This window comes from Hyperolius riggenbachi, chromosome 1, assembly GCF_040937935.1.
Source record: "Hyperolius riggenbachi isolate aHypRig1 chromosome 1, aHypRig1.pri, whole genome shotgun sequence".
In the NCBI taxonomy this organism is placed as follows: domain Eukaryota; kingdom Metazoa; phylum Chordata; class Amphibia; order Anura; family Hyperoliidae; genus Hyperolius; species Hyperolius riggenbachi.
Window position 1 is genome coordinate 494,969,743 of NC_090646.1, and position 27,789 is coordinate 494,997,531.

General features: G+C 39.7%; 1 protein-coding gene across 2 annotated transcripts in view; it reads right to left on the bottom strand.

Moving 5' to 3' along the window:
* Window positions 1–27,789, bottom strand: part of TXNRD2 (thioredoxin reductase 2) — a 137,915-nt gene that overhangs the window by 65,990 nt on the left and 44,136 nt on the right. For both annotated transcript variants that reach the window (XM_068243267.1, XM_068243260.1), the window contains exons 9-11: window positions 15,029–15,048; window positions 12,505–12,596; window positions 7,881–8,055 (exon numbers count right to left, since the gene is read on the bottom strand). In XM_068243267.1, the coding sequence (XP_068099368.1) occupies window positions 7,881–8,055; window positions 12,505–12,596; window positions 15,029–15,048 (287 nt within the window). The remainder of the gene's footprint in view (window positions 1–7,880; window positions 8,056–12,504; window positions 12,597–15,028; window positions 15,049–27,789) is intronic.

Sequence of the window (27,789 nt, forward strand, 5' to 3'; positions counted from 1 at the left end):
TGGGCTGTTCTGTAAAAATCAAGCCTGTCAGATGGATACATGAGGATGACTGGCATGCAGACATGAGACATGTACAGCGCATAGGAGGGTCAGCCTGGATAATGAGGGCAAGCAATGTGCTGCTGCCGGCTTTTTCTAGTAACAATGATTAGCCTATTTGGGTGTGTGAAGCACGGCTGAAGATTTTATCATGCTTTCTCAGGAAATGTACTTTGATAATGAGAAAATAATTAAGAGATTAAAATTAATTATGATTATATGCAATTAAGCAAGTACAATATTATTAAATGCATTTTTTTTTTATCAACAGTCGCCACTGTTTTTAATTATGCATCCGCTTGCATTTACAGAGCTAAAAAATAAGGAAAAGTATTTGAATTGGTGAAATTACCACAGGCAGGATGATTTTGGGGGAATGACATAGCACAACTGCCAGCACCCCACAGCAAAATCATTACAGACACCACCTCCACCCGCTACACCCTGAGTTTAAACTCTATTTTAAATCCATTTCCATTTTGCTATTTACGTTTATTTTTGAGACTGTAACGCGAACAGCCAAATTCTTCACTGATCACTTTATTAGCAATTCTAAGAATCGATTTTATCTTAATTTATTTAGAACACACTACTGCAGCCTCCAAAAATAACAAAATCTTCACAGAAAAAAGTTATGTAGACAATCGCATTATGGATCAAAACAAGTTGGTATAGCGCATCTTGTGTTAAATAAACAGAAATGTAACCAGAAAATATAGCAATACCAAGAAGATACAACAGGAGAGAAGGCTCTGCCCATACCATATGTGCAGTCTCAGTCTATGATTTTATGCCCATAATTTAGTCAGTATAGTGCAATGTGAAGCAATGGCCAAATACATTGGAGTGCAGCAGAAGTATAACCAGCAAATTGATTTTGTTTTTTAAAGTTTCTGACACTTTATTTTATTTTTTCAGTATTAATCAAATCTCAAATTGTTCATTTTAGTTTTATTTCTCATCCTCCCGTATATGTGACAAAATACTCACAGACAGCAGTTTTCTTATTATTGCAGCAATCAGGAAGTATTAAGATTTTAGACTAGGCCCAAGGGTTAAGAAGGCTAACTATATGTATAGAGAGCATTTTTCCTCCTGGGAGCAGCAACATGTGGGACCTATCAAAGTAAAGGCTCATACACACATCAGACCATAGTCTTTGGAAAATGAAAGATCACAGACCAATTTTACCCCCTTCCATGTAGTATAAGAGCCATACCTACACAGTCTATTCTTTGGAGCTGAACTCCACATCAGACAGAAATCTTTGCAAGATGCTGCACACACAGATGCTGTACGCATTCAACAGATCAGTATCTGCAAAAGATCTGTTCCTGCCAAAGATCCATTCCTGCAAAATGCATTCATAGTCTATGATATCTGCAGATCCTCATACACACCTTGTTTAACAGACATTCATCTGCAGATCAGATCCACCAGGATGGATTTTCAGATCTGCAGATGATGATCTGATCTGCAGATGAATGTCAGTTGAACAAGGTGTGTATGATGATCTGCAGATCTCATAGACTATGAATGCAATTTGCAGGAACGGATCTTTGGCAGGAACAGATCTTTTGCAGATACTGATCTTTTGTGTCTGTACAGCATCTGTGTGTGCAGCATCTTGCAAAGATTTTTTTCTGATGGGGAGTTCAGCTCCATAGAATAGACTGTGAATATATGGCTCTCATACTACATGGAAGGGGGTAAAATTGGTCTGTGATCTTTCATTTTCAAAAGACTATGGTCTGATGTGTGTATGTGGCCTCCTAAAGGCTCATACACACATCAGACTATAGTCTTTGGAAAATGAAAGATCACAGACCAATCTTACCACCCTTCATGTAGTATGACAGCCATACTCTACACAGTCTTTTCTATGGAGCTGAACTCCACATCAGAAAAAAATCTTTGCAAGATGCTGCACACACAGATGCTGTACAGACACAAAAGATCAGTATCTGCAAAAGATCTGTTCCTGCCAAAAATCCATTCCTGCAAATTGCAATGATAGTCTATGAGATCTACAGATCATCATACACACATGATTTAACTGACATTCATCTGCAGATCAAGCAATTATCCGCAGATCTGAAAATCCATCTTGGTGGATCTGATCTGCAGATGAATGTCAGTTAAATCATGTGTGTATGATGATCTGCAGATCTCATAAACTATCATTGCAATTTGCAGGAATGGATTTTTGGCAGGAACAGATCTTTTGCAGATACTGATCTTTTGTGTCTGTACAGCATCTGTGTGTGCAGCATCTTGCAAAGATTTTTTCCTGATGTGGAGTTCAGCTCCATAGAAAAGACTGTGTAGAGTATGGCTCTTATACTACAGGAAGGGTGGTAAGATTGGTCTGTGATCTTTCATTTTCCAAAGACTATGGTCTGATGTGTGTATGAGCCTTAAGGCTCTAAGAACAAGGAGCTGTTTGCCTGTTTAATCGATGTGGCGATAACATTTATGGCAAACTGCAACAATTAAACCCCTAGTATAGTGGTCTGCAAACTTGGCTCTGCAGCTGTTAAAGAACTACAAGTCCCACAATGCATTTGCCTTTATGAATCATAACTGTGGCCGTCAGACTCCTGCAATGCATTGTGGGACTTGTAGTTCCTTAACAGCTGGAGAGCCAAGTTTGCAGACAACTGCTCTAGTACAATGTGAAATACAGATGAATAGATGCTATTTTTAAACATATACTAGATGAGTAAATGTATTGGCATATAGGAATATTGCCTACAAAATTATATTCTTAACAGATACAAACAAGTTTCAGAATGATTAGCTATGTTTATTTTATATTTCTGCACAAATGGTTTCTAAAACTGGATATGATCTTTATTAACCACTCTGTGCCAACTGCACAGTATAGTCATGTTGTTTCTGGTACCTGATTTGCCGGAGCATCATGAATACAAGTGGTTTGGGATGAGCACAGCGCGTGTGCTAGCAAGTGTCTGTGCTCATCAATCTGCAGCAATGTGTGGCAGACACCAGGGTCTAAAAACCTGGGGCCCGATGTCCGGATCTCCCTCTCCCAAGGCACTGATTGCCAGCAGAAGACAGTGTAAGTATGTGTCACTCACTTTCCTGGCTCCAGTGTTGATCGGCTCTCCCCTAATCCACTCCCATCCACCATGCTCTTGTCTCTGCATATACTTGGCCCCGGGTGGATGCCGATGTCAGCCAGGGACCCGTATATGCGGATACCAGAGCCTGGTGAATGAGAGAGGAGTAGGGGAGAAATGATCAACATTGGAGCCAAGAGAGTGAGTGACACATATTTACACTGCCTTCTGCTGGTGGTCAGTGCCATGTGGGGTGCGGGGACCACTAGACTACCAGGGATAAGGGGACATAACATTGAGTGCTCCACGCATCTCCACCACAACCTCTTGCCCCAGTCAAAGATTTTGGGAGCATCTCAGAACTACAGCTAAATATTGACAAAACAAAGGAGCTGTTCACTAATCTTTCAACACAAAGCAAGCTTTATCTGATGTACTGGCAATACAGGTGAAATACGCTTAACCTTTGTTGTTAGGCCAGTGCGGAGACCAGGCAACTTGAATCCAAAGGAACTGAAGAGGGAAAAGAGTTCTGCACAATGCCTGTTTCAAAAAATACAAAATCTCCTTCTTAACAGCAAGTAAAAACATACAGCCAGGTTATTGATATGTTTTGGACTCACAATGGTCCTTATACAATGGTCCTTAATCATAGTACAATAATTAAGGATCATTGTGAGTAAGAAACATTTCAGTAACCTGGCTGTGTGTTTTTACTTGAGGTAAAAAAAGGCGATTTTGTATTTTTGGAACAGCATTGTGCAAAACCCTCTTTCTTCTGGTGTACTGGCATTACGCCTGCAACCCAGATCTCTCACTAATAAGATTCGATCAGAGAGAGATTTGTCTCTTGGTCGAATCTGCCCATCATTGCCTGATGTATGGCTACATTAATTTGCTAGGTCTTGGCCTTATGAATGCAGTTATTTATAGTGCCCAGGCCAGTGAATCACTGCACAGCAAACCAGATATAAATGTCTTTTAGTGTTAAATTATCATACAATATGTTGTGATACTAGTCATAAACCATTATCGTTTATGCATATTACTCAATCAGTATTAAATCAGTCCACCGAGTACTACATTTTAAATCAGGAACTCCAGTGACAGGCATTGGCCCAGTGCTTTATCTAATGCACCTGGTGTGGGTGTGCACACATTGAGAGAAAGCAGCACAATCAATCAGACTACCATCATGTCAATTAGCCAGATTTAAAGTGACACTGAAGCAGAAAAAAACCCTTATGATTAATTCTATGTGTAGTACGGATAATTAATAGAACATTAGTAGCAAAGAAAATAGTCTCATATTTTAATTTTCAGTTATATTGGTTTTTTTAATAGCATTGCACCATTCTCTAATATGTGCAGTTTACACATTACACTAAGCATTCTAAATGGTTTCACAGAGCAGAGCTAATGATCTTTTGAACTTTCCTCTGCATGAAAACCATAAACAATAAACAATGAGAGACGGTTTGAGATAAGAGTTTCAAAAGAGAGTGCTGTGACTTTTTGGGTCATGGAGCTCAGTGAAGCTCTTTTGCATAGATAAAAACTGAAGTCTCTTAACTCTTCCTGTACTGGAAACAATATGAGACTCATATCTGTGCAGCTAATGTTTTATTTCTTAGCTGTACTACACATTCAAATCATTATATCATAAGTTTACTCTTAAAAGGGTGAAGTCTGAAGAAAACCATGAAGAAGCCAATTGGGTAAACTGCTTGCATTTCCAGGCTGTAGCTGCCTGGATAGAGAGAAACAAATAATGCTGCGTATTTGGTCTACTAAGTGTTCAACACTGGCAACTGGGCCTATGTTTTATACATACAGTATGTAGTACCTGCTACATTACAAGTATGATTATTAGTGGCAAACACTAGAAGGTAGATTTCTAGACTCTACCTCCATGGCTCTCAACCTGTGGTCCTCTGGGGATACATAGGCTGGAAGAGAGAAGAAGAGTAAGGTGAGTAAATTGTTTTTATTTTCAAGTGCTACTGCCACCAGGGATATTAGAGGGCACAAACTGCCCACTATGCATATTTTGGGGGAAACACTGCTACATTATGCCTATAATATAGGGGCAGCACGGTGGCGTAGTGGTTAGCTCTCTCGCCTTGCAGCGCTGGGTCCCTGGTTCGAATCCCAGCCAGGGCACTATCTGCAAAGAGTTTGTATGTTCTCTCTGTGTCTGCGTGGGTTTCCTCCGGGCACTCCGGTTTCCTCCCACATTCCAAAAACATACGGATAAGTTAATTGGCTCCCCCTAAAAAATTGGCCCTGGACTACAGTACGTACACTACATAATATATAGACATATGGCAATGGTAGGGATTAGATTGTGAGCTCCTTTGAGGGACAGTTAGTGACAAGATATATATATACACTGTACAGCGCTGCGTAATATGTCGGCGCTATATAAATACTAAATAATAATAATAATAATAATATTTGAGGGGGAAAGATGCCACATTATGTGCATTTAGCAGAAAACAATTCCTAAGTACATGTATTTCAGGGGAAACTATGTCACATTATGTTTTTTTGGGGGTAAATACTGCCACATTACATGTATTTTGTAGGGAAACGCTGCCAATTTATGTGTATTTGTGGAGAAACGCTGCCACATTACATGTATTTTTGGGGGAAAGGCTGCCACGTTATGTGTATTTTTGGGGAAACACTGCTACAGTATGTGTATTTTATAGAAAACCGGCTGCCGCAATATGTGTATTTTGTGGGAAAATGCTGCCACATTATGTGTATTTTGTGGGGAAACACTACCATATGTGTATTTTGGGGGAAGTGCTGCCTCACTATATGTATTTTGTGGTAAATGCTGCTGCACTATATGTATTTGTGGGGATATGCTGCCACATTATGTGTATTTTGAGGAAACCACTACCACATTATGAGTATTTTGTGGGGAAGCACTGCCACATTATGTGTATTTTATGAGGAAACACTGTCACATTATGTGTATTTTGTGGAAAATGCTGATGCATAATGTTTTTTTGGGGGGGATGCTGCCATATCTTATGTGTATTTTTAGGAGGGACATGTAGCCAAATTACGAGTATTGTGGGAGAACCCAGTGCTTAATAATGATTCTTTTTGGGGTGAAATGCTGCCAATTATGTGTAATTCTGGGTTAACTGCTGTCTAATTGTGCATATATATATATATACATACATATATATATATACATACATATATATATATATATATATATATATATATATATACACACACATATATATATATATATATACACACACATATATATATATATATATATATATATATATATATATATACACATATCTACATATATATATATATATATATATATATATATATATACACACACACACTTTAGAACTTTTATCGCACAAAGTAAGCTTTAGGTTTATGAGAAGACGCAGTGATTAGTGATTGTTTATGCTGAAACGCTATTAGGCAAGCGATTATTCAGGTAGCAGTGCTCAATTTACCACTTTAACACTTGACATTGCTCTGATTTCATCAGATAAAAAAATATGATCAAAAATCGATCAAACAGCTTCTACCACAAGTACTGTACCACTTGTTGTAGAATGCAGTTGAGGACTCCCAGTGTTTCCTCTTCCTACCCATGTAACGAAAACTTGTGGCTGTGCCCGATCATGTTTTCAGATAAGAACTGTCTGAAATTGAACAGAGGATTATCAATCAGACTTCCAGGGATCAGTTGATTACTAGCATAATTGGCCAAGTAGTACTTTTATTAGCTGCATATTTATTTCACCTCCCACCTGCTCACTGATCTCAGCCACACTGCTGCATGAGAAATGGGAGGGATCACATGTTATCCGCTAAGTTGGCACTGCTTCCTCTGCATGATGTCAAAGACTTGTCCTGAACAGGAAGTAGGTGCTTAGCCACTGCAAGACCAAAATCTACTCACAGATTATGTAGGCCACAGGTGTCAAACTCAAGGCCCGTGGGACGAATGCGGCCCTCCATGCCATTTTACGTGGCCCTCAAAAGTTCCAATGTCCATCATTGTAAGCAGCAATATAAGGACATTGCACTGCCTTCCCCCTCCAGAGGAGCACACCGGGGACAGTGTCTCTGATTGAAACATTGCCTGTTTGATTCAGAGTGCAGCAATAACTCAGGGGACACCCCCCCCCCCTAATGAAAATGAGCACAGGGCCCCCTCCTTTGACCTAAACCCCCAACACCCGTTAACTGGTAAAACAAACGCCTTCCCCTCCGACACCATCTCCTCACATAGCAGAGTAGTGCAGTGGAGCAGTGACATATTTACCTGCTCCAGCGATGCGTTGTTTCTTTTCTATTCATTTTGGCAGTTGCTTGCTCTGTGCTGTGACATGTCCCAGGAGCCAGAGGTATGCAGCCTAGAGAGTGTGTCTGTCAGGAAGATCAGAGGAGACCTGAAGCAGCACTGGAGCAGATAAATATTAAACTGCTCCACTGCCATACTCGGCAGAAAAGGGAGGGCCTGGACTCCCAAGGTCGCTATAGTTATGCCACTTTGTTTAATTCTGTTGAATAAAATGTTAAATCTTAATACACAATTTGTCCCAGAACTTAGACTATGTTTTAGATTGTGGCCCTTTACGTGACCAAGTTTGACACCCCTGATGTGAATAGGTGCACACCTACAGGCAAAACAGGTGGCGTTACTTGCTGAAAACATTTTCCCCCATGAAGCATATTGAGCTATTTAGGTGTATTTCCTCTTACCTACAGCCCACATGACAGTATCAAATGCGTCCTTTCCTTCTCCACCAGTTTCAGTGTTTTTCCATGTCACCTGCAGTTGTCCACTCTGCAACTTTTCCACCCTGGAAGGGATGCATTTTTTTAAGAACTTTGTACCGTAAGACTCCATGTAATCAGCCACTAGATTAGCCATTTGCTGTGGGAAACAGAAAATAGAAGACGGTTACTGGAGCCATTAATAATGTCCATAAAGCATTAACTAACAGTAACAAAACTTTTGCCACCGTTCTTATTAGGTTAAGCCCAAGCCAAAATCTGACAGCACTGTGCTGATCAGGTATGCAAGAATTCTCAGTCTTTTTGTTAGAATTTTTTTTTTAATTATTAATAGTTATATTGCATTTTCATTTGCAATACAACTTCTACATGGGATAAAAAAAAGCTGTGATATGGGCAAATAAATGAAAGGTTGGGCAAACTGAGCTTATTTAACTTGGAAAAAAGACGACTTAGAGGTGAACTGATTCAAATGTAGTAATACATAAGAAGGCAATACATAAGTTTGGCAGATTAGATTTTTGTCTTTAGGCTTGCACAGAGCACAAGAAGACATGATCTGCTCAAGGAGGAAAAAGGTTTTTGCTATATATTTAGAAAGGTTTTTGCTATATATTTAGAAAGGGGTTCTTTGCAGTTAGAAAGATTAAAATGTGGAATATCTTACCTCAGGAAGTAGTTATGGCAAACGCTATACCTGTTTGTTAATGGGGCTTGCATACTTTCCTTGCATTGAAGGGCATCCATGGCTATAATTACAAGGCAATTCCAGGAAGAGTTGATCCACGGATTTATCTGACTGCCATCTAGACTCGGTAAGGATTTTTTCCCTTATAAGGCTCATTGGCCCAGGCCTCTTAAGGTGTTTCACCTTCCCCTGGATCAACTGGGATATGTGAGGGTTCAGGACAGTGATTTTTTTTGTCTGGCTGAGCTTGATGGATGAAGGTCTTTTTTCAACCAAACTATCTACCGGTAAGTAACTTATGCTGGATATACATGTAACAGATGTAGTAAACGGCAACGTGGTGGCGTAGTAGTAAGCGATCTTGTCTTGCAGCACCGGGTCCCCAGTTTGAATCCCAGGCAGGCTAACATCTGCAAGCAGTTTGTGCATTCTCCCCGTGTCTGCTCCGGGCACCACGGTTTCCTCCCACATCCCAAAAACATACAGATAAGTTAACCGGCTTCCCCCTAAAAATTGGCCCTAGATACATACACTACACAATACATGCAAAGACATATATGACTATGGCAGGGACTAGATTGTAAGCTCCTTTGAGGGACAGTTAGTGACAAGACAATATACTCTGTACAGCACTGCGGAAGATGTTGGCGCTATATAAGTACTAAAATAATATTAATAATAAACAGTCATTATTTACCTAATAGTAATCATTTAGGCTAAGCCACAGCTGCCCATTAGTTATTAAATCAGATGTCAGCAAAGATCTGATCTAATATCTTCCCTCCTCGCCACAGCCAGAAGCTCTGTACTGCTCACTGCAGTGCAAGACTATGGAACCTCACTATTATGCCACTCCTGTCCACTCAACCTACCATAGACCAGCCTTTCTCAATAAATATATCAACAAAATTATCAAAAAACATTTGAGATGGCCTTGTTTTTTAATGTTCATTAGGTTAAATTTTTTTAGTCAAACCTACTCTCTAAATCTATTAAAGTACTTTGCAATGAGATGAGAACACATTAGTTTAAACATTATCAGGCTGTTATCACTTTATATCCCTAGATGTAATTCTGTACTCAACACACAGCTAGAGGAAGCTGGGGACCTGTCTGCTTAGGACTCCTTGTTTCCTCCTATCAAATCCCCCACTCTCTACAAGGGGAAACTTAAAGTATAATCTTGCAGCCCTGACTTTACTGTAATGATGAATTTACTTCAAATGTTGACAATTTTCATAGTCCCATAAATGGCAAAATTCTGAAACACAGGAGGTAGAAGAAGAAAGTGGAGGACAGAGGATAAAGAATCCACTGTGATGATAACAGGTAGTAGTACATCTACTTTGCATGAGAGATTGCATTCTTGAACTGCTATGGAACTCGTTACTATGACAGGAAGCCCTCGTCTGCATTATGTACATTATCTTTTTATTATTTTGTAGAGTTAAGTGTCCTGAAGAAGTCTAGCTGAAGCAATTAACAGGCTCTGTAGATGAAATTGGTGCTGGTACTCCCTGGTCTGTAGCACCAGGTTGCTCAAACTGCATGGGAGCAGAGCATAGGCTAAAGGTCTCTTATGCTGGGAACACACCTTACGATTTTTTCATTAGATAGATGCGTTCGATTGATAAATTCCGTCATGCCTGATATTTCTCTCGATCGTTTTACCGCTCAAGTCCTCATAGAAGTGAATGGAAAAAGATAAGAAAAACGAGCGGAAGATAAGAGAATCGAGTGGAGAATCGAGCGATATAGTCTGTGCTGCAGCAAGTGGCTAATGTAGCAGCTCCTGACCAGATAACCCCCTTTAAAAGTGTATATTTCACATAAGCTAATTAAGAAATGTACACACAGATAACACCAAGCTCTATCCCCGACTACCTACATGGGCTTTAATATCAGCTTTTATGCTGGGAATACACGGTTCGTTTTTGCCTTCGTTTAAACCTTCGATTCGTTCGGTAAACGAATCGAGTGTTGAAAACGTATGTGAAAATAGTCATAATCTCATTATAGTTTCGATTAATAGACCCCAAAAACGAACGACTAGTGATCGAACATGTTTGATATTATCTCTCTTTATCCATCTAATCGAGCCATTGGTAGGCTTGATGGCTGTTCAGATCGATTATACATTCGTTTATGCTAGTCCGTCCCTGTAAAAAGGGATTTTCGTTTCGTTTCTTTGCAGCCTTCGATCATTGGAAAAACGAAACCATCAGAATCGGAAAAAAAAACTAAACCGTGGGTGGTGATATTAACCGTATGACTGATTATTTCGGGATCGAAAAGGACAAAAGGCACAATCGAAACGAAGGTTTAAACGAAGGCAAAAACGAACCGTGTATTCCCAGCATTAATGTTTGCTAAAACAGTCTTTTCTGTTTCTCAAATTGGCTTTGTGTCCTGGAATGAGTTTAAAACCCTCTTCTATGAGATTCTGTTATTGTGTCAGCCAGGCTATGCAGGATTCTCTCATGAGAACCTGCCCATTCATTGGAGGCTGGATTTGCATTTATCATTCTAAACTCAGCTTGGTTACTGGGGAATCAGAATAGAGAGATGAAAGACAGCTTTGGAAGTGTTGGTAACACTGGTTAGACAATACACTTTAAAGCAGTGTAAAACCCTGACATAATATTCAATAAAAACATGTTTTCCCTTCTTTTTATATGCCATACGGTTATCATATTTGCATTTGTGCATAAGTACCGTATATTCCGGCGTATTAGACGACTGGGCGTATAAGACGACCCACAACTTTTACAGTTAAAATATAGAATTTGGGATATACTCACCGTATAAGGCTACCCCTCTTCCAACGCACCACATTAAAATTAAAAAAAATCATATACTGGTGCTATATATGGACATATTCTGGTGTTGTGCTGTATGTGTTCCCCAATATATAACAGTATAAAGTCAATTGACTGGTTGGATTGGTCAACTCTCCCTCTCCATAAGTGGATTGGTCAGCTCTCCTTGTCTACTGGTTTATCAGAGCGGTATGGAAGAATAGATTGCGCTGTGCCTGTCACATTCCTCACTTGATACAATTAAGTAAACACAAGATAACATTATCTACACTTCGGATGCGTCAAGATTTCTCTGCATTGAACTTTCAAGTCCTGTGTGTAACCCTTTGAATGCTGTTCTAGTAAAATAAAATGCTGGTAGTATATAATAGAAGAAATGGATGGGTCGGCACCACCAAGTAGTATATATAGCTCTTTATTTGGTCACATAACAGCAGTGACAGACGCTGTTTCGGGCTAACCAGCCCTTTATCAAACTGCTCAGTTTGATAAAGGGCTGGTTAGCCCGAAACAGCGTCTGTCACTGCTGTTATGTGACCAAATAAAGAGCTATATATACTACTTGGTGGTGCCGACCCATCCATTTCTTCCATTGCATTTGTCCCAAGAGGCACTGGGACGGGGTCGAGGCACACCTACATTTGCTAAGGTGCTCCTCACTTCACTTACTTTGGTAGTATATAATATACTGTAAATAATGTTTTAGAGCAAAGAAGAATTGCTGGGTTTCATTCCGCTTTAAAGGCTAAATGAACTTATACAGGTATTTCCACTATCCTTGTGCCTCCCAGAGACATAGGAAGCATTACCCTTTGGCCAACATTACATGATTTATCAGTAGACAGGCAGAGGGCTTCCATTTTGTGCTAATTAAAGCACCTCAAGACAAGGAGGGGGATGGTTAGTTAATCAATGGTTCACTGCACCTTTTCCTAATAGTCCTGAACAGGTGAGTTAATGCACATATCCTTTATTTTATGCCTAGCCCCAAAAAATAACTAAATAAATGCCATTCTCATTTAATACATGATTGAAAAAAGAAAAACATTTCAAAGGAAAAGCAAACTCGTACTGCACTTACCTGGTCAAAACCTCTGAGTGGTATACTCCGAATCATTGTTGTGGTGTCCAGCCCTACTCCAGTCAAAAATCCTGCACACTCAAGCGAGACATCTGACAATGGCTTGGTTAAGGACAATACAGCACTTTACTTTGCCATCAGCACGATGGATGCAAGGTATATTATTATTATTATTCATTTATAAAGCACCAACATATTCCGTGGCGCTGTATATGCAAACATAATTATAATATAAAAACATATTATTGTTACAAGTGCCGGTTAATGCACAGATCTGATGTTAGATATTTAATACAAAAGTCAAAATGTGTCTGCTAGTGCTACAAACTACTGCAGCAGACACAGAGTTATGCAAGTATACTAAATACCACTAATATCATTAGTTACACAATCCTTAGACTAACCTACTATCTTCTTGCCAGGTGTGGTCTGATCTTTTTTTTTGTGTTGTGGGAGAAGAGTTGAAAGTTTTTATTACTGTGTTTCACTTCCTGTCCCCAGGACCACCAGGATTCTTGCGGCAGCCACGGAGGTCCCAGGTAGAGACACGACAAGCAGTGAAGATGTGTCACATGACTCAAAAGGACTTTTGTTTTACTGGACTTGGCTTTAAAGAAACCTTCAAATGAGTGGATTATTTAGGATGGCATTACTAACGTCTTTAAGAAATGCTGCCTGTCTGTTGCCACACTTTTCATATTTTCTGAATCACTGACCCAAAATGAATGTGCAGTTCATATGTTCCAACTCTGAGTTGACTTCATGCCTGCTGCAGGTGGGTATAAGCGCAACTCATAAAAGGCTCATGACAAAGGAACAACATGACAGTGAGGCAAGTGGCATTTTTTAGAAGGTGAGAGAAATGGCAGCCTTTGCGCTCTTCTCCATGCAGGTTAACTTTACAAGTTATACTACAGTTAATTCCACACCTTGCTTGTCCCAATATACACATGGATAGCTATGTTAATTACATTGTTTGCAACAGCTCTCAGCATTTAAAAGCTAGAAAAAAAACAGCTGAGGTCAAAATACTAAATAATAAAAAGAGGGTTGGATATTAACCCAGTTTTGATGGCCAGGTGATATGATAGCTCCCAAAAGTGTTCTGTATTTTGACTACCAGTAATTCTCTCATTTTACTGCACAACAAATTCTGCAATAAAGTTTTGCTCTCAAATTTTTAAAAGTTAGTGCTCTTCTTTAATGATTGATCCCAAAGTGTATACCATGCCTTTGGTACATGACTGCTAGAGCTGAAGGGCGCATAGCAGTACCTGTTGCATTTAAAGGAATACTACCGATACCCAAGTGTTCTAAAATGACAGTGTGCAAATAATGTCTAAGTAGCTGTGTAAACATTTTCCTACTTTTCATGTTAAATATCAGAGGCAAAATCTGTAATTTATTGAGGGTAGGATTTGGCTATATTGGGACAAATCAATTGCAGAAGGGGTGTCTGCTTCAATGCACAGCCAGAGTTGCATATCAGACTACAGAAAGCATATATCAAACCTATCAAACTCTGAAAGCAAAAACAGTATGAAAAGCTGTGACAAATAGTTATATTTCCTCTGCTCTCTTCAGACACTTCAGTCAGAAACACAGGACACAGGAGCTGCAGCTGTTGGGAACTCTCTCTCTGTCATACATAGAGCTACACAGAGTTCACTGATCATGTGTGAGGGGAATTTCCCCTCTCCTCATGGCTCAGTCTGCCTTCAGTTTTGGTCAGTAAAGTTTGAATGTATTTTGATAACAGTAAACAATGAAGTTGCTACTAAAATGTATACACCAGTACTTAGCAGCACTTCCCAAACAATTCCTGTGTCAATTGAAAAAAATATGTGAATCGATAGTATTCCTTTAAGGTTCAAATGTGGCTCTCACACCATTTGAGTAAATTAAATATTTAAAGTGTACCAGAGACGGCAGCCATCAAAGATTTTTTACTTACCTGGGGCTTTCTCCAGCCCCATAAGCACGTCTGAGTCCCTCGCCACCGTCAGTCTGCCATTTAGCCTCAATCAGCCCCGATAACTGGCTCAGCCGCGGCAGTCAGGCTCTTCTGCGCATGCGTAGGAGGTCCGTGCATGCGCAGAAGGCCCCGACTGACATGACTGAACCAGTTACTGGGGCTGATTGCCGCTAAACGGGAAACTGCAGGAGTACGGCTTGAGGGGGTCTCTGGTTTCCTTGAATGATTTACAAGAGACTGACTGTTCTTCAAACATTCTCATTAATAACAGTAATGATTATTACAATACTGTGCATTTTAAAATATCTCATCCACCATATTATTTACTTTGAGTGCAAGCTACATTTGGTTCCTGTTTAATGTTCAAATACACAGTCTTGTTGGAACTATAAGCCCAGCGAAGATTCTGTGATGGAACCTGCAATTTATGTGAACCTCGTGTTTGCAGGTATTGGACCATCTTTTTTGCATCCAATGACAGCACACGGTGCCGTATATGAAAAGAAAACAGTATGGAGTGTCTAAATTTGATCATAAGTAAAAAGATACAGCTGGCTCCAACTACCAATCTGTCAAGAAAGAAAATAAAAAGCATTTTACTGTTTGTTCTCATACAAACACCACACCTTAATAATATCCTAATTATTGTATGATTACAAGATTACCAGTGTAATCTGTGCTTCTACAAAGGAAAATGTAAACAGAATGCCTTTCAAGCTCATAAAGTTTGACTACAATGAAGAAGAGTGGAGCCTGACAAAGAACAAAGGAAGACACTAAGTACTGCAATAAAAATCAAATGACTAATAACATGCTAAGAAAAGGATGAAGTAATGTTAAAGTGGAAATTAAGCAAAACTTTTTTTAAACTTTGGATAGTTTGAGAAAAGTTCTGCTTTTATTGTTGTCTATGTCCCCACTAACTTGATTTCACCTCACAAAGGCACAATGACGTCATTGTGCCTTCATGTGTACGCGCAGAGCATTTCTGGCCATTCGTACCTGCGCCCTACCGCCCGGCATCGGCAACCTGGGCTGAGCCACGGCAGAGGATTTCGGTACAAAGGAGTGGGACAGAGGAGAATGAGGGAAGTGAAAGGCATGAGGACTGCACCTAATACATGCCTGTTCCCCCCATTTTTAGTATATTTTTCGGCTCTGGTATCCTTTCAATTACCTGTTAGCTATGTATGCAAATTTGTGAGGGTCTAGGAGGGCATTGGTGGTGTGTTGCAGGGCTGTAGCACTGCTGGTCCTTGGAGAGGGTGGAGGCTCCTTTGGTGTGGCCATCAGAACCCCCAGCTTGGGTTGATGCCTAAATCTGCAGTAGAACTCATTGCGTTCCTCTGCCAGTTGGATACTGGGACCACATGTTGATGGGGAGGTTTGAGGTTCGAGGTTACCCTCAGGCCTTTCCATACCTCCCGTGAATTGTTGTACTGGAGGCTGAACTCTACAGAGGTGATCCTACCTCACTCTTTCTAAAGGAAGTACAAATGTATGCTTGAATTCCATTGAAAAATTGCATTTTTGAAAGTATTTTTTGTGAATCTAAATGAATTTAGGACAATTTTATTTACATTTCTTTAAAAATAATACTTATTGATATTTACACTCAGCTAAATAAAATACCATATAGCATGCAGGATTGATGTCCGGTGTGCAAAGCATTTTCACATTTTAACAAGAAAGCCTAGTAATGGGATCTATCCCTATGTCTGAGTAAACCAAACTTTTTGGAAATTGTTTATAAAGTGATGGATGGACTTCCACTCTGCTCAGCAAAATTAATTTTCATAAGTGTGTATGCACCCACAAGGGACAGTAGCTGTTTAGGGCAAACAATTGGGTGAGCCTTGCACACTGATAAAAAAAAAAGCAATACATTTCAGGTCTTGTTCACATTACAAATCGCCAGCACTATCGTAAGCGCTGGCGATTTGGTGAGCGCTTTTCAAAGCACTTTTACTTGCACTTTTTGCTTAGAAAAGTGCTTTTCTACGCGATTAATTTTTTCACTACCTGACGTCAGTCAGGAAGTAAACTTCAAGCGCTTTGCGATTTCCCTATACTTTCTATTGAACACAAATGCTCAGATGGTGCAAGAGCCGTTTTTTGCCATTCAGTAGAAAGTGGATCGCTTAAGTGAGAACACTCACATAAACGACCATTGCACTAGCGCTTTTAAGGTGATTTTTAAAATAGCCAGCACTTAAAAAAGAACGAAATGGCTCTTAGTGTGAAGAAGCCCTATGAGATACTATGCTCTCATTTTGCACAAACAGATTGTCAGTGGATGCAAACTACAGTGTGTGGCAAATATGCATGACATGGTCTAAGAAAATAAATTCATAAGATCTTTACGATACAAAAAAATCCCCAGATGGATGGAACCAAATACATCAGTGAAAACAACATTCAATCTTTACAAGGTTTCTGACATGCTCAGTGCGCATCCCTGTAGTGCGACTGTACAGAGCTGGCTGCAACCAATGTTAGTGTACTGTGGCGGGAGTCTTGGATGTGCTACACTGCTGTGCAGGAACATGGCAAGTTGTGCAGGGTGTACTAACTGATTAGGTCCCATGAGAGCTGTTGGTGACATTGGGAATACTGGGGAATACTTAGCAGTGGTTAAAACAACTTATTCTCACTGTCCCTGTCCTCTGCACCCCCCTATCAATAATGTAAAGGGCCAAAAGTCCATCATTTTTTCTATATTTTCACTTTAAAGAGGAACTTCAGCCTAAACAAACATACTGTCATTAAGTTACATTAGTTATGTTAATTAAAATAGATAGGTAATATCATCTCTTACCCGTTTTAAAAGAAAAGGCAAATGTTTGATTTCATGAGGGCAGCCATCTTTTTGGTTGAAAGGAGGTGACAGGGAGCATGAGACACAGTTCCAACTGTCCTGTGTGCTGATTACCCCTCCCAGTTGCTAGGCAACGTGAATAACAACATAGGAAATGCATCAGAGAAAAAAAGCCCGGGCAGTTTTCTTTGATGGGTGGAGCTTAGCTAAAAATGCAACTATAAATGATGCTTTGGTAAGAAAAACAAAGTTCTGATGCTGTGAAACTGTTAAAGAAACACCAAGCCTTTTCAGTTCTGCTGAGTAGATTTTTAGTCCGGAGGTTCACTTTAATGTCTAATCGGTATAAATATAATAAAAATAAAAAAAGATTTAAAAAATAAAGATAAAAAAAGAAATTCAGGAGTTTGCCTGGGATTCTCAGAGTTTCCTAAGTATATCTGTAATTTATATTCTGTTAACTACAGTATGTCCATCATAAAATTACCTCTCCTCAAATTTCCTATGCCATGTAGTTTCACGCAATGAAGCTATTTAGTGACTGATGCAAAGTTTGCAAAGGGCATTCCACAGAAGGTCACATCATATAAACTAAATTGACAGTGACTAATAGCTGCTGCAGTTCAAAACATACTTTGAGACAACCTCCACCTGAGACTCAATGGTTCCTGCTCAGTGTTGTTCTCAATTCAAAAATATGGAAAATAAGAAAATTAATTTAATGTCCCGATACAGTGACTTGGATTCAATACACATCCCTTAAGTTAATCAATTGATACTTTCATATACATCTGATATGTCAACTAATCCTTGGCTTCCTGTTTATAATTATTATTATTGATTTATAAAGCACCAACAAATTCTGTGGCGCTGTACAAAGTAAGAAACGAACATGGGGTACATAATAACACAGACAAGTGGAATACACCAATATACAAAATACAGAATTGGTGACAAAATACAGAACCGATTCAAAAATACATAATTTGTAATGACAGTGACAAAAGTAACATGATGAATATGTATAATTAATTCTAAGACACAAAAGGGGAAGAGAGCCCTGCCCTTGCGAGCTACCAACCTGAAGGAATTGGGGGGAAACAAGAGGTGGTTCTGTTTTTCAGATATCTACCTTAAATTTTGGTAAGGAGAAGCGTCTTGAAAAATTGGCCTTAGCACTACGATATTAGTAGTCAGTTATCGCACTAATATTATACATGTGAAAGTTTGGATGTTTGTTACTCAATCACGCAACAATGGCTGAACGGATCTGAATGAAATTTAAGACAAATACAAACTTCACTGGGAAAATATAAACTGCAGCTATTCTTACACTGTTAATGGTAGTGTTCTCAAACTTTGCGTAGTTGGTCACTGGGTGACTGGGATTAATATTCAAAAAAGTGGGTGGAGCCTACAAAAGCCAATCAAAATTCACCTATTGATTTTCAAGGGGAATATTTAATTGCTGCCATTCTTGCACTATTAATGGCACAAGCCTCAAACCTGGTACAGTTGGTCATTGGGTGACCAGGGTTCAAATTCAGGAAAGGGGTGGAGCCACAGCCAGATTTGTTTAATTTCAATGCAAATTATTGATGCCAAAGACCGCAAAGCTCGCAAACTAGGTCATTGAGTAATTGTGTGTTAGGTTTAGAAAAAGTGGGCGGCGCCAACAGCAGCCAAATACATACCGCACTTGGCAACGCCGAGTCATCAGCTAGTAATATATAATACAGACAGACGTCCCAGGGCTGCTGAGTAAAAATCAGAATTATGGGAAACGTAGTTCAAATATAAGTAACTGCTGAAAACTAGTGATAACATTTGAAAAGACCGCCTACTAGGTACAGACTGTTAAAAGCACAAGAGGTTATGAGGTGGCATTGGGTTCCTTCCGGGTTATCGCAGTTGGCAGATAGGATTTGCTTCACGCCTTTTGATTTGGCCCCATTGTTGGCTCACTTCTGGTCCAAAATCTACAGATTAATGAGGCAGCTCTTTGCCAGAAATATAGCTAGAGGCCCTTGAGCAAGTTTTTTGCATTTCAAAATTGGCTCCATGGAAAGAACAAATGAGTGTAGCTCACTTCATTTTTTATAGCTGCAGAGCTACCCATAGCTACAGCTTGGAGGAAACAAATTGAGCCATTCAAGGAGGTCAAATGCAGGATCAAAGAGACTCTGTAACAAAATGTTCATATATATATATATATATATATATATATATATATATACACACACACACACACACACACACAAACATCACTTCCTGGTTAGCGGTTTGATTGTAAACACTACCTAAAACTGGCGATTAAAAGACAGAATCGTGGCGGGGAACGGCGAAAACGGCAAAGAGGGATCCAGGAGATCACAGTGACTCGATTGGTATGTTTTTAATTGTACAAATCGGACAGTACATATCCTCTTCAATGCTTTCATGGTGCAAGAGAAAATGGCGGGTATATTGGAGTTGTATATTAGTTTCATGGTACTGAGCTGATAAATGGTCTGGATTTCCAATTGGTGTGCTACTTTACTTTCTCTTTTCTGTACTTTCTTCGTTTCCTTTTTTCCTAAATGACCGAAGATTTGGTTGAGCTGTTGCATAGTTGGCACCGACATGGCGTTGAGACTGAAAGAGTACAGGGCACAGACTAAGGTCTGTGATGACATTGCAGTTAGCAGCTGTGGAAGTCTGTGGCGCAGGAAGTCGCATATAAAGTGGTCTTGACTGTGCTTTAAAAGTGATCTGACGTGATCTAAACAAAGAATTTGATGAAACTAAGCAAAACATTTCAGTTAACTGAAGAGATTGATAAACCCATGCAAATATCTTAAAATACCGGTACTTCTTTAAAATGAAACTCCCCTTCTTCTGTCAACTCAAGGAAAAACACATTGCAATCACTGCTTATACCATTCTATGTTTGGTAGTCTAATCACTCAGACACAATGGCGCACATAGTGAGCACACATCTGTATGGATCACACATCTATATCACTAGCAGGAGACATATCACGTGATACATGATATATTCCATATCTTCTTGATAAATGGATTCATAATGGTAGAAGACCTCCTTTATATTATTACAGATTTGTGATACTTTTCTGAACTGAAAAACCCCATAATTTCATTAGGAATAATCTCTTCCATGTTCCTTATTATAATTATTTAGTATTTATATAGCGCCAACAACTTCCTCAGCGCTGTACAGAGTAAATTATCTTGTCACTTAAAGTGTACCAGAGATGAAATATTATGAAAGATTTATACATACCTGTGGCTTCCTCCAGCCCCCTCCAGGTTGATCGCTCCCACGCCACCATCCACCGCCTTTTAGATCCTCAGTAACAGATCCCGTAAGTTCAGCCAGTCGGCGCATGCACAGTGCAGCTGCAAGGGCGCCCCCTCCGTCTCGCTCCCGCGTTTGGGAGCATTCTGTGCCCTAGCTCGTCAAACTTATGGGGCTTTTACCAGTACCAGGAGAAGGCAGAGGAAGACATCGTAGGAGCAATCGATGCGGAGGGGGCTGGAGGAAGCCCCAGGTATGTATATATATCTTTTATAATATTTAGTCTCTGGTTTACTTTAACTGTCCATCAGTGGGTCTCACAATCTAATCCCTACCATAGTCATATGTCTAGGTATGTATCCTGTACTGTATGTCTAGGGCTAAGTTAGGAGGAGGCAATTAACTTATCTGTTTTTGGGATGTGAGAGGAAACCGTAGTGCTTGGAGGAAACCCACACAGACACAGGGGGAACATACCAACTCCATGAAGGTAGTGGTGCCCTACCGTACAGGGATACGAAATGGGGACCCAACATTGCAGGTCGAGAGCGCTAACCACTACGCCAACATGCTGCCCTTATAAAAGTAAGTGTTTACATTTTTCTACATTAAGTGTTTGTTCACTGCCTATCATCTTAATTGCTGTTCTCATATTAATGCCCACTTAAAAAACAAAATCTCACAGCATTTGTTTGCCTCTAGCCAACATGTTTGCACAGCCATAAACCATCTCCTCCCTGCTGCAGGTCTGTGTTACTATGAAGAGCTTTTCCCTCATTTGTGGGGTGTTTAGTCAGGTATCAGCCATCAGGGACATGATATGTGGGTGGCCCTGTCATAGGAGATAATTTCACCTTTGGGAGGTATCAGGGCTATGCTCGAATACCCAATTTTAACGTCAGTTGTAATCCTTATTGCTACTAATAATATAATTCCCTTTTAAGAAAACAAGCATTAAACCTCAGTGAACAAGGCAGGGGAAGCTGCTGGGGCCAGCAGTTGTATGGCAGATTCCATGAGCTACAGGTGACAGGAATGTGCCTGAGGTGTTGTCTGGAGTGCAACAAGTGAAGCTTAGTCAGACACTAAGGGATTACAACTGCCCAACTATTATATAGCTGGGGTTATCTTCTATTCCAGCAGGGCTCATAAGATCAGACCTGGATTTTCATAACCAATGAAGGAAGAGTTGTGAAGTCAGAGGCTTGTTCCATCCGTCTGAAAACGATGAACTTAATTTGGCATGTGTATAGTTTAGAATCAGCACACAGGACTCACAATACAAAAAGACTACTGCAGTTAAAGTGGATCCGAGATGAACTTTTACTCATTGCATAATTGTGTTCCTTTCCTATTGTTTATAGGGCATTCCTCAAGCCTAATACTTTTTTGGTTTTTGTTTTAATACTCTAATTCCCTATAAACTAAACAAGTCACGCCCACAGGTTTTCAGAGAGCCAAGGCACTTTCAGACAGTAGCAAGGGCTCATGGGAGCTCAATCTGGGAAGGAGGAGGGGGCGGTATTACAAGCCAGAAATTTCAGAGGCAGAGGGGAGGAGGGAGGAGGGGAATTAGGTTTTTTTGCTCAAGATGCAGATAAGCCTGCCTCTGTGTAATGTTTACAAACAACATGGCTGCTGTCATTGTATCACAGGAAGAAATGATCATATTCTATTAAAGCTGTTTGCAGCTAGATTTGTTGTGTAAACTATCTAAACTTCAGACAAGATATATAGACGAGTTACTTGTTATAGTTAGTTTTTCATCTCGGATCCGCTTTAAACCAATATGTACAAAAATCAACAGGACACAAACAGGAATTTGTAATTAACTGAACCCGCACTGTAAAACTGTTATCACAATGAACATTTTCAGTCTGTTGTCATTTAAGTATATTCAGGGGTGTCTTTATGAAAGAGAGATAAAAATGGGAACTGTCGGTTTGCATAATTAATGCAGAAAATTCCTACACCCTACTTACAAAGATGCCACAGGCCTCAATTCACGGAGCATTATCAAACGTTTATCAAACACTTTATCAAACGTTTGATAATTTACCTCATGGGTAAAATCTCACTAAGGTGTTATATATTTGTTAATCGTTTTATCAGTAAAACATTCGATAAATATATAACACCTTAGTGAATTCAAAATTAGATTTTACCCATGAGGTAATTTATCAAACGTTTATCAAGCGTTTGATAAAGTGTTTGATAAAACTCCGTGAATTGAGGCCACAGAGGCATATCGCTAGTGCCACGTGGTATTTCTCTACAAGAATAGCTTCACCATTTCAAAGTAAGCGAACGCTATTCAAGTCTATGAAGACACAAAGGAGCTTGGGATGAGCAGAAATCGCAAGCCCCTCCCACTCACAGAACCCTTGGCCACCCTCCAGCCACCAATACTGGCAGTTTCTATAAATAAGAAGGTGTCATATCCTCACACTTTTTCATTGAGAAGTCAGATCACATGGTATTTTCAATGTTATGTGACTCACTAAAACCACTAGTGAGCAAGGGGAAGAACCTTGCTGGTCATTGTAATGTTGTTTACTGAAAAATAAAATAAAATTAATCATAATTTTGCTTGGTATATTCATGTAATCAGGAAGGCTGGCTACCCCACCACAGGCCATGAACCCCTATAGGACAGGGTTTAGGATGCAGCTTGGCCATGCCTTCATTCCACATACTAATTGGGAAGGGTGCTGACGTCAGCTTGCCCGACTCCCCAAGCTATCACTCGCTTATACCACATAAAGCTATTTTGAGACTTTTCAATCTTTTAATTATTCTTAATAATAGCAATTTGAGCCTAGACTCTAGCTTTGCAAGACAAGATGAATAAACACTCCCCCACTGCGCCGCCCCATCTGTCAATCATCCTCTGCACACCTGTAAGAAAGCAGAGACCAGAAGTGACAGACAGACAGCAAATCAAGACTGTCTACCTCTTTGCTGATATTTTAATGTATTTGGAATTTGAACTACGTGGAAATATATCCAGAAAGGACTAATTTTCATCTGAAGTCTTTTTATTCAGGCAAATGCCATATAAAAGCTGAAAATGAATATCGCCAGATGTCATTGGCATGAGGTCTTGTTACCAGCTCATCTTGAACTGCCTTGTATTTTGTGTATGGAGGAAGGCACCAGCCAGCAGCCATTACAACTGAAATATGGTGTTCTGTCCCATCAAAACACAGGTAACAGAAACCAGGAAAAGTGCTTCTAGGTTCATGAGGTCACAAGGCACAACTATCGCTGTCCTTATTTGCCTAAAGGCTGTGTGCTCACGTTTCATTTTCTACAAAATAATGCAACATTTTTTTTCCCCTATACATCATTTACTTTTACCTTCTCTTTTAGAAAGTTCATATGGAATGAAAAAAAGATGAACATTTACTCGCTTTCAATTAAAATTATCTCCCCAAAGGCTGAACAGAAAGGTTAAAGATTTTTACATGAAATATGAGAGAATCTAGTTTAACATTTAGGTACAGCTTCCCAAAAACGTATTCCAAATACCTATATTTATGGCCTAAAAATGCCACATCACCCTCAGGTGGACTGGGGTTCTCAATCCCTCGAAAAGCTCTAGAATCTTGACTCCCTCTGTTATTTGTTTCCCTTCTCACTCAGCCCTAAGCTTGCAAGAAAACTATCTACAGTTGGTGATCGTATTGCCTAAATCAGCTACTGCTGTCTTGACTCCATGACCAAAGCCTCATACACAATTAAAGCAACTGTCGCCAGCAGAGACTAGGGATCCAACTGCTTGGGTGACAGCCTGTGCGGAGTGCTGTACAGTTGCATACAGATGCCTAGAGGCTAGTGGCTCATCAGTTGCTGTGGGAAGGAGGGGGCAGCGCATGAAGAAGTGACTTCTGGCAAGCAGAGTGAGGAGATGATTGGCCACTCTTTCTACTTAAAATCTGGCATGCCGGATTGTTAGGCAATGTCAGGGGGCACATGCCAAATGCTCCTTGGCCACCTCGGCCAAGTGTCATCTAGCGTATGTACCTGGCTTAACAACAGGCCACTCCTCACAATAGATGAGAGTGCTAATGCTGGGCATACATTGATACAATTATGCGCCGGATCGAGCCAGCGGCTCGATGCCGGCGCATCCCCACTCGTCCGCGTGGATCAACGCGCCGGCGCTCGTCCGCGTGAATCGTCCCTTATCAGCTGCTTGATTCCCTGCTATTGTCCGCCGGCGGGGATGGAGCAGAAAATCTATCCGGCAGGTCATTGGACATGTCGGATATTATCAATCGAGCCATCAGCACAACTCCCGTGTATGCCCAGCATCAGAGGTGAAACCAGATAGGAATTACTCTGACGTGTTTCATTGAGGCAGGGGTCACACTTGTCTTTCAGTTTCTACACTTTTCAGAAAACTGAAAGACAAATGTGACCTCTACCTTACAACAGCTAATGTAATTTATAGAGAAAACTGACAAATTGCGCAAGATGTCAGTTTTTTTTCTGCATGCGAAATCTGCATTAAAGTGTGACCTAGCTCATTGATTAACATGAGTTCTCAGTTGAAGTCAGTTTTTCTGTGCAGAAAACGCGTACGAAAGCCGGTAAGTGTGACCCCTGCCTCAGAGAATTTTCACATGCACAAAAACAGACACACAGCACAGACCTTTGGCTAGAGCTGCAATGGCAGGGTTTCATACAAATAGTTTCTAATAATAAGTGACAGCATCTCAGCTTGGCCAAGCTGTGACTGGAGTTATTTTTAAAATTCTACACCCCAATTCAGTGGCTTCAAGTCATTACTTGGAAAACTCCCTAAAACGCTTTACATAATAAACTTACAAACAGCCAACAAATGACAATCAATTGCAAGTCTCAACAGCATACGCTTAATAACTTAAAAAAAAAAGGAAGCTTCTAGTTCTGTTTCTTTTCTAGCAGACTTGTAGCTGTTTAAACAATTAAAACCAGAGGTGGTGTAAAGGGATTACTGAAAAATATTAACCCATAATTCTGCTGTCATGAAAAAATGCATGCACTTTATATTCTGAACTTTCACTTCCTAAAAGACAACAATATTCATTGCTGTGCCTTGGTAACGTCTGTCTGACCTGCAATCTGTCATTTTCTTTTATTTTTTGTAGAGAGCAGAGGTTTGGATATGAAAGCAGAGAAGTGCAATTTGTGATACACAGGTCCAGGACACACACAAACAGACTCACATGTATCGATTTCTGAAATCAATGTGTCACGTCACAAAATTCATTCTAGGGAGATCTCTCTCCCAGCTGCTGAAATAGAGGCTGATAATGTACAGAAATGCTACAGTAGCCCCTCAAGGCTTATTTTGACTAAGGCTCTGGAATGCAACATGTAAACACTAGGCTCCTATATTACACTGTTACGACTTGCATTAACAGTAACTGGACAAAAGCAGCATTTTCACTGATATGTATTAGAAGGATACAGGTTTTTTTAAGCAGCTTCCTCACATTAATCATGGCAGGAGAATTTCTGAGGACGCTGACACATTGTAAACATGTAAAAACCCTAAGTGGAGCTTGTAGGACAAATGTCGCATTTTAAAGCTGGAGGAACAGCCACAGGCTCCTGTCCCGTGGTAAACAGTCTAGTGCTGAGATGCAACAGGTACAGAATAGATTGATTACAAGGAAGCTTGGTAATGAAGGTAGTGCCTCAACAAGAGTTCAACAGGAAAATTAACCTTTCTTAACTAACTTGCATACTGTGTTTAACACTGACAGGCAAAAAATACCGTAAGTCAGGTAGAAGAAAAGCTCATAGGCCACAGAAAAAGAAACAGGAGGCGGAGAATCCATACATTAAAAAATAATGTGTTTTTATATTTACTTTACAATGCATAACTTTTCCAATTAAATGTACAAAGCAAACATTTGCCCAACTCCAAACAAAATCGTACTCATTCAATAAGCAAGATTCAATAAACCTTAAAATTTGCTTAGCGTTTTCAAATTCAGCTAGCACAAGTACTTTCATTCATGGGCCAGTCAGATGACTGAATTGATTGAAACACTGTGAGCTTGCTTACAGGAGATGAGAGCAGAATAATCACTTTAACAGTGTGATTCTGCTGTTCACAGTCAAAATCAGCAGACCGAAAGTGGCCCTCACTGTGTTGTTAACCACTTCAACCTTCAGTGTTTTTCACCTTCTGCATCTGAGCAATTATCACATTTCCGTGCTCATTCGTCAATAGCTTAATCATTTCTCATCCCATCTAATATATCTTTTTTTTTTTGCCACCAATTAAGCTTACTGGGTATTTGTTTTCATTAATTATTTTCTATGCATTTTAAACAGAAAAACGGGGGGGGGGGGGGGGGGACAATGAAAAAACACACTTTAAAACTATAGTTTTCAAATAAACAATGCTATTCTAGCTAAAACACATACATTTAACCTGCCCATTTATCCTGGTAATCCCAACATTGAAATTATATCCCTAGGGCAATGTATGGAGATAATATATGATTTGGAAGTAAAGGTGTATTTTTTCTGTGTTGTGTTTCTTGTTTTTACATTGTACCCTAGCAATAATTACAAGCCCTCATTTGCAAAAATACCAGTAATATACCCTCATGGCATACATATTAAAAAGTGGAGTCCCTGAGGTAACGATTTATGTATTCTGTTTTAAAATTCTGTCACTTTGTTTTATTTTAACAAACTTTTTATTTTGGTACTAAATATATGAAAATAAAAAAATGATTGCTTTTGGTTCCGTTTGTCACTAAAAGAACTGTAGTTTTCAGACTATAAGACGCACCGGACCATAAGACTCACCTAGCTTTAGAGGACAAATACCAGGGGAAAAAAAAAATATATATATATATATATACTAAATCTGGTGCATCCATGGAGCAGTGGCGTCTTATGGAGCTTTACATAGGTCAGTTAAGTGTAAATTGCAAACTGCAGTCAGTGTTAGTAGCAACAGGCCATGTAATAGTTTGGATAGCAGGCCCTGATATTTATCAATGAAGCAGCGTGCTTCATTGATAAATATCAATGCTAAAGATCAGGGTGATGTCAACAAGACCCTAAAACCTGAAAGCTTTGGAGAGACATTGCTAAAGAAGAGAGGGCAAAAATACTTGTGGAGACATGCAAATAGCTGGTCTGCAATTATAGGAAGCATTTGATTGCTGTAATGGCCAACAA